General features: G+C 39.1%; 1 protein-coding gene across 1 annotated transcript in view; it reads right to left on the bottom strand.

Annotated features, from left to right (window-relative positions):
• LOC136874214 (CCAAT/enhancer-binding protein zeta) overlaps positions 1 to 15,120 on the bottom strand; it is a 129,956-nt gene that overhangs the window by 54,302 nt on the left and 60,534 nt on the right. Inside the window, exon 10 of the mRNA XM_067147859.2 lies at positions 9,719 to 9,995. Within this exon, the coding sequence (XP_067003960.2) occupies positions 9,719 to 9,995 (277 nt within the window). The remainder of the gene's footprint in view (positions 1 to 9,718; positions 9,996 to 15,120) is intronic.

Below are 15,120 nucleotides of genomic sequence, written 5' to 3'. Positions count from 1 at the left end.
GAGGTTCAACCTATTCAATACTTAAAAGAAAGAAATGCAGTAATCACATTCCTATTTAAATGGGACCGGTTTCGACCTTAGTCCAGGTCATCATCACCCGTAAAAACATGTACAATGTTTATGAATATTGGAGATCAGTTTCACACTCTGATAGGCACAAAGACACGACACCACATTCTGTCATGCACAAAGTCACAACACTATCAACTAATATACGAAGATCAAAAAAAAAAACTTGAAGTCGCAGACGAATAGATTTGTAGTAGAAAGCCGCCAGCTCCTGGTGATCAGCGCGGCACATTCAAGGTCATGTGCAGCGGTCGGACGCCAAAATAGAGTGGAGAATGTTATGAAGGTCCAGAATTTGTTACGGTTGCGGGAAGTTAAGCACGTATATAAAAATATACGACGCAAATCAGAATAATTGAATGAGTACTTGATTTGCGTCGTATATTTTTATATACGTGCTTAACTTCCCGCAACCGTAACAAATTCTGGACCTTCATAACATTCTCCACTCTATTTTGGCGTCCGACCGCTGCGCATGACCTTGAATGTGCCGCGCTGATCACCAGGAGCTGGCGGCTTTCTACTACAAATCTATTCGTCTGCGACTTCAAGTTTTTTTTTTTTTGATCTTCGTATATTAGTTGATAGTGTTGTGACTTTGTGCATGACAGAATGTGGTGTCGTGTCTTTGTGCCTATCAGAGTGTGAAACTGATCTCCAATATTCATAAACATTGTACATGTTTTTACGGCTGATGATGACCTGGACTAAGGTCGAAACCGGTCCCATTTAAATAGGAATGTGATTACTGCATTTCTTTCAAGTATTGAATAGGTTGAACCTCCTTTTCAAATATTTAATTTTTAACATATTTAATTTTTAGCACAGTGGGGCGAAACGCTGGCAACCAGGAATGAGTTAGCTGGAAAATTTATAATGTCCAATAATGGACCATTTTATACTGGAATTATGAAGGCATTTTACGTCGTGTATCCGCGGGTAGAGTGAAAAACTATATCTGCCATTTTTCAAGATGAAAGGAAAGTATTGAAAGGTGTGAAAAACCCGAGAGAACAAATATGAAAACCTTTTCTGTTGGGGCTTATAAAATAACAAATGCACTGAACAGTGTGAAAACATATGCACGGGGGCCAATAAAAATATCCATGTATTATTGCAGATCACACTCGTTCTAAAACAAATGTAAGTACAGTGGAACCTTGATTCTCCATTTTTGGAGAGACCACGAAAATAAAACGTACAACATGGAAAAACAGAAAATTCAGGAATGAGAAAACCATCAACAATTTGGCTAAAAATCACAAAAAAGAAATATGTATAATTATAATCTTACAAACACTCCCAAACCAAACTACAGCCCCAATGGGCCTTTGCTTGCCAAGCGACCGCTGCTTAGCCCGAAGGCCTGCAGATTAAGAGATAACATATGGTCAGTGTGACGAATCCTCTCGGCTGTTATTCCTGGCTTTCTAGACTGGGATCGCCATCTCACCATTAATAGCTCCTCAATTAAAGGTAATCACGTAGGCTGAGTGGAACTGGAACAAGCCCTTATATCCAGGTAAAAATGCCTGACGTGGCCGGGAATCGAACTCGGGCCCTCCGGATGAGAGGCAAGCAAGTTAGACCACTGAACCGGCATCAAACATTAATTACCGGTACGCGAGTTAAAATCTTGATACTTTATGTTCAATTTTACATTTTCCCATGAAAGCATCTTTCAGTTCAGCAACTTTGATTAACCAAACTCTTTGAAAAATATAATAACGCCAAGCCAAACAACAATCGACCACAAGTTGTTTTTAATTCTCTCATCTAATAAAATAAAGAAAATAAAATAAAGAAAAGAAATAGCGCAGAGGGGGAAGATGGATTGAAGAGAGAAGAGCGCAACATTCTGAAAGAATGAAGGCACTGTGGAGAAAGAGGAAGGAAGAAGGGATGATAAGAAGGAAGTGAAGTGGTATTTGCGTGGTCCTAAGTTTGGTAGGTTTGCAAGAAAGAAGAAGAAAATGAAGCACTTTAGATACAAAACCGCCCAACATGATAGCAAAATCCCCTCTTTTCTTAATCTTCCATTGTAATATAATCTACGGTATACTGCTCGTAGTCAGTTTCTGGAAATCTTTTACCACGTAAATTAGGCCTACATCGACTTTTAAAGATTATGTTGAACTCGAGAACATGGTTTTGAATGTAAGTATCGATACTCGAAAGTTCTCGAATGAATTATATTCAATCCAATCAAATTGGGAAGGGAAACAAATTCATCAAAACTTCAGAAATTATGGTTATTCATGACCTTGAACTCAGCTAGAAAGCGCACTCGCTGCACATGTCAGTGCAAGTTGGAAATGATACAAATCATTTAAATGTATCATGCGCAAATAAAACGACTGTGCGGTTTTTGACATTTTAACACGAAAACGTAAAATTCCCAATCTTATATTAGGACTGAAACAGTAATAGGCGATCCCACGACCTCCCATGGCTTTTTGTATGTAAGGTGTAACATCTGTTCTGGTCTCGATAACATGATCGTACCGGTATACGATAATATTAAAACACTAGATTTGTGTTAAGAAGGAACAGTTTTGATTCATGCCTGAAAGCACAGTGACTATACAGTGCCCTGAGGTAAGTGCCGAAAACCTGTTCGGCATTACAATCGAAAAAAGTAAAATATAACACCTAACCCTGGACATAATGTGGACGCTTTATAACTCGTTCCGTCTTCACGTAGAGCTATTACAAGTAACGCCAATCGCTTTTCCAGTACAGTACCTACTTACTCTAATTATCGCAATGACGGGGCGTTAACGCCAAGATCCATATGTATTGAATGGGTGGTTTTATTAAATTATCCTTGAGATTCTATGGCAAGTAGAGCTGTCGAAATGCGCTGTGTCTCCTTACAGTTGCTGTGGCCACTTTCCGAGATTCTCTAAACAATACCACCCGAATGCGATGCTAAGATGGTCACCTATGCAAGTTCACCGCCGATCGCTTTTCCAGTACAGTACCTACTTACTCTAATTATCGCAATGACGAGGTGTTAATGCCAAGATCCATAAGTATGCCTTAGCTGTCCTTTCGTGAGATAAAGTTTATTGAAAAACACTTGATCGAGGATTTAGCGTTGATGGGACTGAAATTTCTGGATGGTTGATCTGGGAAATAGTTTCTTCGAGGAACGGATAACGGGGGATTTTTACAACGTGATTTAATTACCATGCTCGTGGGACCACGTAATTTGAACGCATAACCGGGAAGACGTAGTTTCTGTGAACGGATAATCGAGGTTCCACTGTAGAAGCCTTTTATTTTGGAGCAGTGGGTTATGAAACATTATTTTCTGATCACACTCTTAGACAATGAATTGGCGGTTATACTTGGCCATGTGCGATGGTACGACTGCGACAGAATGACTTTGGCTGCCATTCTGAAAACTTTGACCGAGTCGAAACTCGAAGGTGCGAGTTCAACATTCGCGAACTCTGCGCGCTTAAAGGTGCGAATGCCAGTCCACTTTCTGAAAGATTTTAATCTTTTCTTCATTAGAAAGGACTTTCACTTTTTCCGTATCTGTACCTAGCCTATCGCCTTTGGTTGTGGCACCATACACAACCATTAACTCGGCTCAAGGGAGATAGGGTCATCTTCCCTATTCCTCCACTTGAGTAATTCCTGTCTGGCGTATCCACGTCGCGGGGATGGGTACCCTACACTTCAGTAGGCTGGAGTGACAGGATGGCTGAGTTCAGTCGGGGACCCAGTCCCGTAGGGTATAACACAGAACCCATGCCGAGGGATACGGGTGAAGACCTCAATGGCAGTGAAGGCGGAAGTGAAAATCACTGGTACGGTGGATCTGGCGGAAGAGGCAATATCTGATCCCTGAGAACTGACTCAGGGCCTGCTGCCTTGCAGGTTGATAGGGGACTATTAAAGGCTAAGGGAGATAACCCTGACAGAAAAATCTTCGGAAGTGATAGGCCCAGCAAGTCAACTTCTGAATAATTTGGAATTGCTTTCAAAACTTAACGAAGCCTCGGATGGAAATATTGTAATAAGCAGAATAATGACTCTAATTCCCTCTTTGGTAATGATATTAATAATGGTTCAATACCCGATGTTTCATCACAACCAAAGAGGAGAACACACAAAACTCGATATGAGACTGTAATCAAAATTGCCACACTGAACATTCTGACACTAACTGGCAAAATAGAGGAATGTGTAGACTTAATGAAAACAAAGAACATAAACATACTGGGACTCAGTGAAACCAAGTGGAAAGGAAAAGGATCAAAGGACCTCAGAGAGGGATATCATCTATTCTGGTCAGGTGGAGATCAAACAAAAAATGGAATTGGTGTTGTTACGGATCATCAAATGAAAGATCATGTAGTTTTTGATCGGATTCTTCACATAATGCTAAAATTGGATTCTTCCCAGAACATCAACATCATTCAGTGCCATGCACTGCAGACTGGTTGTTAAGGTGAGGAAAAAGAACATTTTGAAGACATAGAAGAAAGAATAAGAGGAGATGGAACGATTATCATAAGGGATATGAATGCTCAAGTAGCGACTGTGAGAGATGGATCTGAAAGTATTCTAGAAGCACATGGATGCAGTCCACAAAACCCAGAAGGAACTAGACTCCTTGATCTCTGTCTGAGGGATAAACTTGTAATAGGGGACTCATGGTATCAAAAACAAAAAAGCCATAAGGTCACAAGATATGGATGGGATGGAAAAAGTGAATCTCTTATAGACCATATTTTCATCGAGAAACAACTACAAACTAGACTGTTAGATGTAAAAGTGATTCCTATTCTCTCTGAAAAGTGATCATAAGACTCCTCATTTGATACTTCAAGTTTAACAAGATAAAAGAAGTAAGAAGAAGTAAGAACCACACAGGTAAAGAAACTCAAGACCTGGAAGCTGAAGGACAATGATAAAATAATAGAGTTCCAAGAAAACATCAAAACAGTAATACCAAAGACAGATGAAAGAACAGCTGAGGAGGAATGGAAGGATCTGAAAGAAAATCTAGTAATGATAACTGGGAAGGTATATAGACAAACCAGTGGGACAAGATGATGGAAGGAAACTCCAGGGTGGAATGACAGAACAAGAACTGCTGTCCTGAACAAGAACAACATGTTTAGAAAATATTTCAAGGACCGGACTGACCATAATAGGGAACTATACAGGGTTGCTAAAAAACAAGCAAAACAAGTTGTTACAGAAGAACGAGAGAAATGGTTGAAGTGGAGTGATGAACTGAAAGAGGGTGTTAATGTAAAAAGATGAAAAATAGAAAAAGAAATAAAAAACACTCCAAATACCTAAGAGATGATAATGAAAATCTGATCACTGAAGATGATAAGATCAAAGAGACTTGGACGACTTACTTTGATGAATTGCTAAATGTGAATTGCATGCAGCCTACACGAAAAAAACAGTACGATCTCATACAAGTCTGCCTCTGACAACAGGTTGGACTTAACATGGATTGATGTAGAATATGCCTGGAAATACATCAAAACCGGAAAATCGGCTGGTGCTGATGAAATTAATGGAGAAATGATCAAGGCTATGGGCATTTCTAGAAAACATCGGATCTACAGACATTTTTGTAAGATCTGGAAAGAAGGGGATGTACCAGTTGTTTGGAAAACAGGCATCATAATTCCAATTTTCAAGAAAGGAGATAGAAAGAAATGTTTCAACTATAGAGGCTTCACTTTAACATCTCAAGTTGGTAAACTTCATGAAAGAATTATAGAGCATAAAATCAGACCCCATATTGAAGAGAACCTCTTCGAAGAACAGTATGGATTCAGGAAGGGGAGATCAACGATTGATTTAATCTTTACCGTCCATCAGTTAATGGAAAAATACTATGAACACAACCGAGATTTGTGGTTAGTCTTTCTGGAAATTAAGAAAGCATTTGATGCTGTGAACAGAGAGAAGGTGTGGGAAACACTGAAGAAAAGTGGAATACAGAATGACATGATACACAGGATCAAGAATTTGTATGAAGAAACCCATAGTAAAGTCAAAACACCTGTAGGAATGACTGAAACCTTTGATATAAAATCTGATTAAGACAGAGCAGTGTTTTATCACTGTGATAAACAAGATTCAGAGAAAAGTTCACCAAACCATTGGAGGTAAGAAAATGAAAGTTATCTTGTTTGCTGATGACATATGCTTGTGGGGAGACTCTAAAGAAGACCTTCAAGAACAAATAAAATCCTGGACAGAAGCTGCTAAAGGATATGGACTCTCTTCAGCCAAGAGAAAAGTGGGGTTATGTTATGAAAAGATACGGACAACCAGTGGGACATATTGAAATGGAGGGGAAACAGCTACAGATGAACCATCAATTCAAATATCTTGGAAGTGTTATCTCTGATACTGGTTCTACAGACAAGGAAATTTTCCACAGAATTCAGACAGGTAGCAACTTCTACAAAATAGTTAAAGACATAATATGGAACAAGAAAATACCAACAAAATGTAAGAGAGTCATATATGAAACCTATTACGTACCAATCCTGACCTATGGTTGCGAAACATGGACCATGAGAAATAAAGATGTTAGTAAAATCCAGGCATCAGAAATGAGATTTGTCCGTAGTATGATTGGTAAAACACGGAGGGACGGAGTCCGTAAGGAGGGAATCCACAAGCAGGCTCAAGTTGTGAGACTGCAGGACAAAATAACAGCGCAGCGACTGAGATGGTATGGACATATGCGACGCATGGGAGATAACAGATTACCGACACAAGATTTCAAGACAAAAGGCTAAGAGGGCGACCAAGACTCTGGTACAAGGACATGGTGAAGACTGACATCGAACAGCGACGACATACTTTGGAAAACATTGAAGAAGGAGAGAAGTTCAGAGACCGGAACTGGTGGAGAAGCCTCGTTCGTCGACCCATCACTTAAGATGGAACGACGTGAGACATAGCATAGTAGCTAATCTATGCTATCACAAGACAAATATGGACCATGCTAGTCAATTTCACACGATTATGTTCCTAATCCAGATGTAGGCTCCCGTAGCACATGAAAAAACTTCACTGTGCCACTCAACACAAAATACATTTCTAACTTCTGAATGGAATACAAGCACACATAGGCTCACTTTTTCTGTAATCATGCAACTGTGGCGATGACTCTTACCTGAGTTAGAAATCAAGTTTGCTTCACAGGGGATGACAAATAACATTTTAATGGCTAGGAAAAATGTGAACATACTAAGTGGTAATAGTGAAAATTCATGACGGATAAGAAGGCAGCTTTTAATAACATGATTTTCCGAGCACTTAATGTTCTTTTATCTCGTAAGAATTTTAGAAAAGAAATCACCATTTATACAATAGCTGAATGTAATGGTTTCAATAAAGCCTTCGCGAACAAAATTCTTAATAAATTTAGAAGTAAACCCAAGACCACCTTGGAAAAGGAACCTCCCCCTAAAGAGAAATTTACCTCATTTACCTTCAGTAATAATAACATATATCCAATTACTAATATTTTTAAAAAGCATAACTTAAAAATAACTTACAAGGCCACTCACACCAATGCAAAAAGGTTTTTAATTCCCATGCCGTCAATGGCAACAGCAAATTTATGAACTCTGGGATATATAAATTAAAGTGCCAGTCTTGTTTTTCAATGTACGTGGGACAAAAGGCCATAGCTTCAATATAAGATACACCGAACATCTTAACGCCTTGAAATATAACCGCTACTCAACCATGAGCGAACATTGTAAGGAACAAAATCATAAATACACAATTGACCAGGATTTAAAGGTTTTACATTATGAACAGAAAGGTCCCTTACTCAATATACTGGAGAATATTTATATTGATATTGATCAATACAACAATGTCCGGCTCCATGGCTAAATGGTTAGCGTGCTGGCCTTTGGCCACAGGGGTCCCGGGTTTGATTCCCGGCAGGGTCGGGAATTTTAACCTTAATTAGTTAATTTCTCTGGCACTGGGGCTGGATGTATGCGTCGTCTTCATCATCATTTCATCCTCATCACGACGCGCAGGTCACCTACGGGAGTCGAATCAAAAGACCTGCACCTGGCGAGCCGAACTTGTCCTCGGACACTCCCGGCACTAGAAGCCATACGCCATTTCATTTCAATACAACAATACCTTACACAACCTAAATGAAATCAACGAGAAGAAAAATGTTTTATTGGAAACCCTTGTCCCGTTCATTTGTCAACAATTTATTAGTAAAAACGAGTTTCACTACCAACGTTCCAGAACTAGACCCGCCCTTCCCTCAATATCCCCCTCCCGTACCTTACCCCTCCCCCTTCCGCTTTCCCACCCAACCACATCAGCTCTGACATGCTGTAAGCTACACACAAGCTCAGTGTTAAGTGACATGAGACCGACAAGGTCATACCATTTGAGACGACAGCCTTTTTAACGAGTAAGTTGATTGAGCCTTTTCTTTTCACACAATATTTTTGGTTTTTGTTCCATCCATTCACTCTCTCTTATTTTCCCATTACAGGTGATGCACACTTAATTCCCTATATTGACGGTCTCACTATGCTGCGCAACACAGTGTTTCGCTTTTTAAAAAGTCAGATTAATTTTCGGACGAGAGGATTTTTTAGCTCAACATGTTTTTACTTTATCAATCATGACCATTGTATTTGAATTCCACACACTTCATCACTGGTTTTTATTTGTTTGTATAAATGTAACATTGAACTTCTACTGAGGATGGCCTTCAGAATAAGCTGAAACATGTATAGACATTGTTTTGTATTGAAGAGGAGGATCATATAAATACTTTTTATTTGTAAAGTATTTTTATATAGATTTAAATACGACAAGAACCGGGACGAAAATTTATAATGTCCAATAACGGACCATTTATATTGATATTATAAATTTGCTCATTCAGGACAAATATTTCAGATTCCCTATGGGAATCAACATCTATATCATCTGATGGCCAAGCAGGCATCAATTTTTAGTGATGAGACAAAGTCTCTTAGTGCATTGGCACTGCCGGTGGCTCCAGTTAGCCTACGCAGTGGCCTCCACGGTATGCACTGGCCAGCGTATTGGTAGGTGTGCTAGGTACCAACTGATGAGCCCACCCTAGCACACGAGGGCGAAACGTTGGCAACCAAGAATGAGCTAGCTGGAAAATTTATAATGTCCAATAACGGACCATTTATATTGGTATTATAAATTTGCTCATTCAGGACAAATATTTCAGATTCCCTATGGGAATCAACATCTATATCATCTGATGGCCAAGCAGGCATCAATTTTTAGTGATGAGACAAAGTCTCTTAGTGCATTGGCACTGCCGGTGGCTCCAGTTAGCCTACGCAGTGGCCTCCACGGTATGCACTGGCCAGCGTATTGGTAGGTGTGCTAGGTACCAACTGATGAGCCCACCCTAGCACACGAGGGCGAAACGTTGGCAACCAAGAATGAGCTAGCTGGAAAATTTATAATGTCCAATAACGGACCATTTATATTGGTATTAAGAATCGGGACTTCGAATTTATGATGTGCTAAGCAGGGAAACGTGTTAATGAGGAAAGCACTAATGAGGTTTCACTGTAGTCAATACTCTGAATACTCTTAAGATCAGTCTACATACCTTGAAGAATTTTGCTGGCAAAAAGTGAGACAGTGGGATGAAAGTGATGGCAGAGGTCCATAAGTTCAGTATATGCACAGAAATCTCCACCAGCAAAAAGAGGATTCCGTTGATAAGGATCATATAGACCCAGCGCTGTAGATGATTTAGTACCCTTGCGTTTTAAATTCTGGCAATGGAACCAGGTAGCAGTAACTGGTTTCTCCTCAACTTGTGGCACATCCTTTGGTTTGCTTTCAATTTGCTGATCTGGAACGGTGTGTGACTCTTCAGTTTCCTGAAATCATAAGCAATTTTAGCTAATTAGTGTTCGCTACCTGAACTACTATCATTTAAATACCATCCAATGAGATGCAATTAGTCTAAACATCTATACTGTTCAGGTTATATATTTATATTCAGCATATTTGTCTGTACAGCGAGGTCATTTACAACTCAACTTGTACACACACAAAATTTATGGGGTTGAATAAACAGATCTGTTGTTCTACTACTTCACCACATAAGTTGGCTGCGTGGTACAGATCACGTAGCTGTGAGCTTACATTTGGGAGATAGTGGGTTCGAACCCTACAGTCAGCAACGCTAAAGGTAGTTTTCCGTTTCTCATTTTCACATCAGACAAATGTTGTGGCCGTATCTTAATTAAGGCCATGGTCGCTTCCTTCCCAATCCTAGCTCACCTTTCTCCCATCATCATCACCATCATCATCATAATAATAATAATAATAATACGACTGTCTGCATCCGTGCAACATAAAACAAATAGAAAAAAAGTTCTGACATTTTTATTTCTTCTGGTTTATGTTGCACTGTCCTGGACAAGTCTGTTCTAAAATTTTGATTTTTGATGATGATGATGATGCTTGTTTTAAGGGGCCTAACATCGAAGGTCATCGGCACCTAATTTTGATTTTTATTCCAATTGGTTTTGTCTTACACTGTCTCAGACAAGTCTTTTCTAACATTTTTATTTTTATAAAAAATGGCTTTCACGGCTGCAGATCTTACAATCACAGGAATAGAACCAGCTTTTGGGTGGTTAGGCCGTGTGCATTTTGCAGAGTATCGCCCAGATGTGCTATTTGGGCTCATTAGCTGGATTGGCACGCCCCTCCAGGACTCTGCTTAGCAGTGGAAGACCAAGCGCATGGTCCCGCCATGTTAGCAAATAGGGATTGCCAACCTGCTAAAGGAGAAGATGGCATGGAATGACAATAGCAGAAAAATAGGGTTGGGTGGTGTTTTTAAACGTAGAAAAGATCACAATATGAAGATAAAGTTGGAATTTTATTGGGGAAAATATTTACTTACAGGAAGAGGAGTTAGGGATTGGAATAATTTACCAATGGAGATATTCAATAAATTATCAAGTTCTTCGAAATTATTTAAGAAAAGACTAGATAAACAACCGATAGGGAATCTGCCACCTGAGTGACTGCCCTGACTGCAGATCTGCGGTGATTGATTGGTTAAATTATCTAATTAATCAGATTCAGTGCTGTCTGTCTATTAGGTCATCAGCCCAGAGGCTGATAGGAACCTACAGTATTACTGAAGGTTATGCGGTTATTGAGAAAAAACAAAAACCAAAGGTGGCACCAAATTGAGACATACTAGACAAGATGAGGAGTGAGGAATGTTGCCATTGCTTTCCTCAATGGGCCAGAAAGTGCTATTTGCAGCACCACTGACCATATCAGCAACAACTTTTGTAAAGTCAGACATACTAGTCATGTTGCAAATGTCATTACCCAGCACTACCCATACCCCAGCAGCTCCCATACTGTCACAGCTGTGGACGAGACTGGGAGTGGAAGCTATATTTTGTTCTGGCCTGTGCCAAAAGATAGATGCAAAAGTACTGCATCCATCAAGAAATGGCAACATACTAGACCAGGAACTATTATCTATTCTCGCCATGCAAATAACATGTAAGTTTCAAAACATACATATCTTAGACAAAACACCTTTACAGTTTACAAGTGCTATCTGGATATTTGTACGAAGGGGTGATAAACCAAGGGGCACAAGTGACATGATTGAGAAAAATGGATCAACTGCAGAAGTGGGTATCAAATACATGTTGGTTCGTTCCGTAATGACAGAACAACATTTCACTTCACAAATAAAAGAGTCTTATATTATCCTCCTTTTTATAACCGTCAATACGGAATGAGATTTATAACATGCAAGAACAACATTTCCATGTCAGCTTTGATGGACTTATCAATATAACTCTAAATTTGTGATTATTATCTCCATTACATGAACTTGTATGATAAAAATGAATCTGAGATAACATACTGGAAAAGGGATATTCTTTAATTTTTGAATACATGTTTTAGACAGATCTGTAAAGACCGTATTTGCAAGTGTGTGAAAATTCTAATAATCTTCATTATTATTCTGTATACAGTAAAATACATGAAACATAAAAAATTATAAATTATATTTTGTATAACTTTTAGTATGTACAGTTTTTTGATACAGTTAATATTAAAGGAAAAAGTTTATAGGCGTAGGGATGTGGCGACCCCATCGCCCAGTGGGTAATCATTGCAATTAGCCACCCGAGTATTGGTCGGAAAACCATACCTATTTAAGGTAGGAGGAAATGCCTGCCTTTTGCCAGAAAACATCGTGAGGCCCTCTAAGGCTAACAACATTAGTTGTACAATGTTGGACTATGTCCAACCCCTAAAATGAACATTAATATCATGGAACAAGCTTCTTACGAATTAAATTACCCTGAAGACAAAATCAGGGTTTCAGATTCCAGAGTGCCTGACATTTTAAAGCTTGTGAGTGAATCGGAGCACCACAAGAACACTGCTAAATTCAAGAATAAGAGAAAATACTATTTTGGAACATTCAACATCAACTCCCTTATTCAGGTTGGAAAACAAACAGTTAACAGCGGAGCTACATACACTTGACATCTCAATACCGGCCCTCCAGGAAACACGGTACATGGATGAAGAACCCTTTGAATGAGATGGGTTCGGAATCTTCAAAGGTAAGACCGGAAAAACGATCATGAAAAAGTCCCGCAACTGGGAACAGCCTTTGTAGTAAACAATAAGTCGACTTCAAAAGTGTAAACTCAAGACTATCACTCATGACGATCAAATCAGCGAACAAGAAATACACGCTGATAAACGCTCAGGCACCAATAAATGAGGATAATAAAAAGAACCCCGATTTGGTTGAAGAGTTTTGGGACAAACTGGGGGATGAAATACTAAAGATCCCAAAAAATAACATCAAAATTCTCCTGGGGAACTTAAATACACAAGTGTGGGAAAGGAAGTACATTGAAATAGTTGGACAATACAATACAATACAATACAATAGGACGAATAAAAACGGAGAAAGACTGATCAATTTATGCAACATGAACAACTTATAACTCAAGTCTAACCATTTCAAAGCACACCCCAACAAAAAGAAAACATGGGTATCACCAAACCCCTTGCTAGGCGAATTTCAACTGGACCATGTAGGGATAACCAAGAACAATTACAAGGAAATTCATAACGTCAAAGTTAGAAAAGCAGTTAATGTAACATCAGATTGTAACTATCACAGATTAAGATGAATTTCATAACCAGATGAAAAACACATACCTGTGGCAATAGAGTGCCAAAAATTGACCGTGAATTACTCATCCAAGAAAAGAGGGAAGAAGACAGGAAAAAGCTAAGGTGACAAAAAATCTGCAGGAGCCAGCAGTTGAATTAGCATCTATGAAACGTCGAAGCAAGCATGTATGGTGGAATATAGCTTGCAAAAATGTAATCAAAGAAAGATTTGAGTCGTGGAAATCATGGAACAAGAATAAGACTGTGACAAATTTGGAAAAATCACGAGAAATAAGGAAACAAACACACCAAACACTGAGAAGAGTCAGATGAGAACACCTTAGGGCAGAAGTCACAGAAATGGATGAAAACTTCAAGAAAAACAACACCAGATTATTCCATAGGGTCTTTAAAAATAAAATCAAGGGCTATATAGCATGCATTTCAAGAAAATGAACGGCTCTTGCCCTGAACATTAAAGATAACTGTGAGATCCCTGCAAAGTACTTTGTAAATTGCCATGGGAAAAATTGGGGATCGAGAAGGGCAATCCAGAATCCAGATTCCGAACCACCAGACGAGGAAGAGGCAAGCAAAGTAATAAACTCCCTAAAGAACAACAAAGCATCTGGTGAAGATTGAGTAATTGCAGAACTGTGGAATATAGCCAATGATGCCTTTATCAATGAAGTGACAGAACTGTTCCGGAATATTGGAATAGATGAAAAAATACCAGAGGACTGGCTAGTGGCTTTAATACACCCGCTACATAAAAAGGGACCGAAAACAGACATCAACAACTACCGAGGAATATCACTTTTATCTGTCACGTATAAGATTTTCCTAAACTCCTACTGAACAGACTGACACAGCAAACTGACCACAAGTTGGGAGAGTATCAGGGTGGCTTCAGGAGAGGGCGCTCTTGTCAGGATCAAATCTTGAGTCTAAAAATGATAATAAAATATTACAATGCGTGATCAAAGAACATCTTCAACTCCTTCATTGACTTTCAAAAAGCATACAATTCAACAGATAGACACACATTGATGGACATTTTGAGACAATATAGCATTGATCAAAAAACACTCAACTTACTTAGGTTAACATTCATAAACACCATATCCAAAGTGAAATTTCGAGGAGAGATCAGCAAACCCTTCCAGATAAAAACAGGTCTGAGACAGGGTGACAGCTTATCACCAACACTGTACAACGTGGTTCTAGATAAGGTCATGAAAACACTGTGGAAACATAATGACTCAGGTGCTATAATAGGTAGTAAAAATAAACATGTCAAACCCAAATGTTTGGCCTTTGCTGATGATTTGGCACTCTTCGCTGAGACAGAACAGGAAGCAATAACACAGATAAATGAACTACAGGAGATAGCCGAGAAAACAGGGTTAAAAATCTCCTTCACAAAAACAGAGATGAGCACAGGCAGGAATTATGTGAAGAGAACAATGAAGACAAAATATGGCAACGTGAAGGTCACAAAGCAGCAGGAGACTTAAGTTGGAAAGTCCAAACACTGCCACCAAAGCCATTTACAACAAAAAGAATCTTTCCATTAATGCCAAACTAAGACCCTGCTGTGTTAAAACCAGTGATTCTGTATGGGATGGAGACAGCAACACTAACAAACCTGGAAAAACTACTAAAGATTGAAAGGAGAATATTAAGGAGGTTTTACAGCCCAAGGGTGGTAGAGGGAAACTACAGATTACGATCCAATAAGGAGATATACAAAATAACAGAAGACCTACAAACAACAATAAGGAAAAGACGGCTGCGATTCTATGGACACATGGTCAG

The sequence above is a fragment of the Anabrus simplex genome, chromosome 1 (assembly GCF_040414725.1).
Source record: "Anabrus simplex isolate iqAnaSimp1 chromosome 1, ASM4041472v1, whole genome shotgun sequence".
Classification (NCBI taxonomy): Eukaryota; Metazoa; Arthropoda; class Insecta; order Orthoptera; family Tettigoniidae; genus Anabrus; species Anabrus simplex.
The sequence above is the reverse complement of the archived record's forward strand: the minus strand, read 5'-3'. Positions and strand labels throughout refer to the sequence as shown.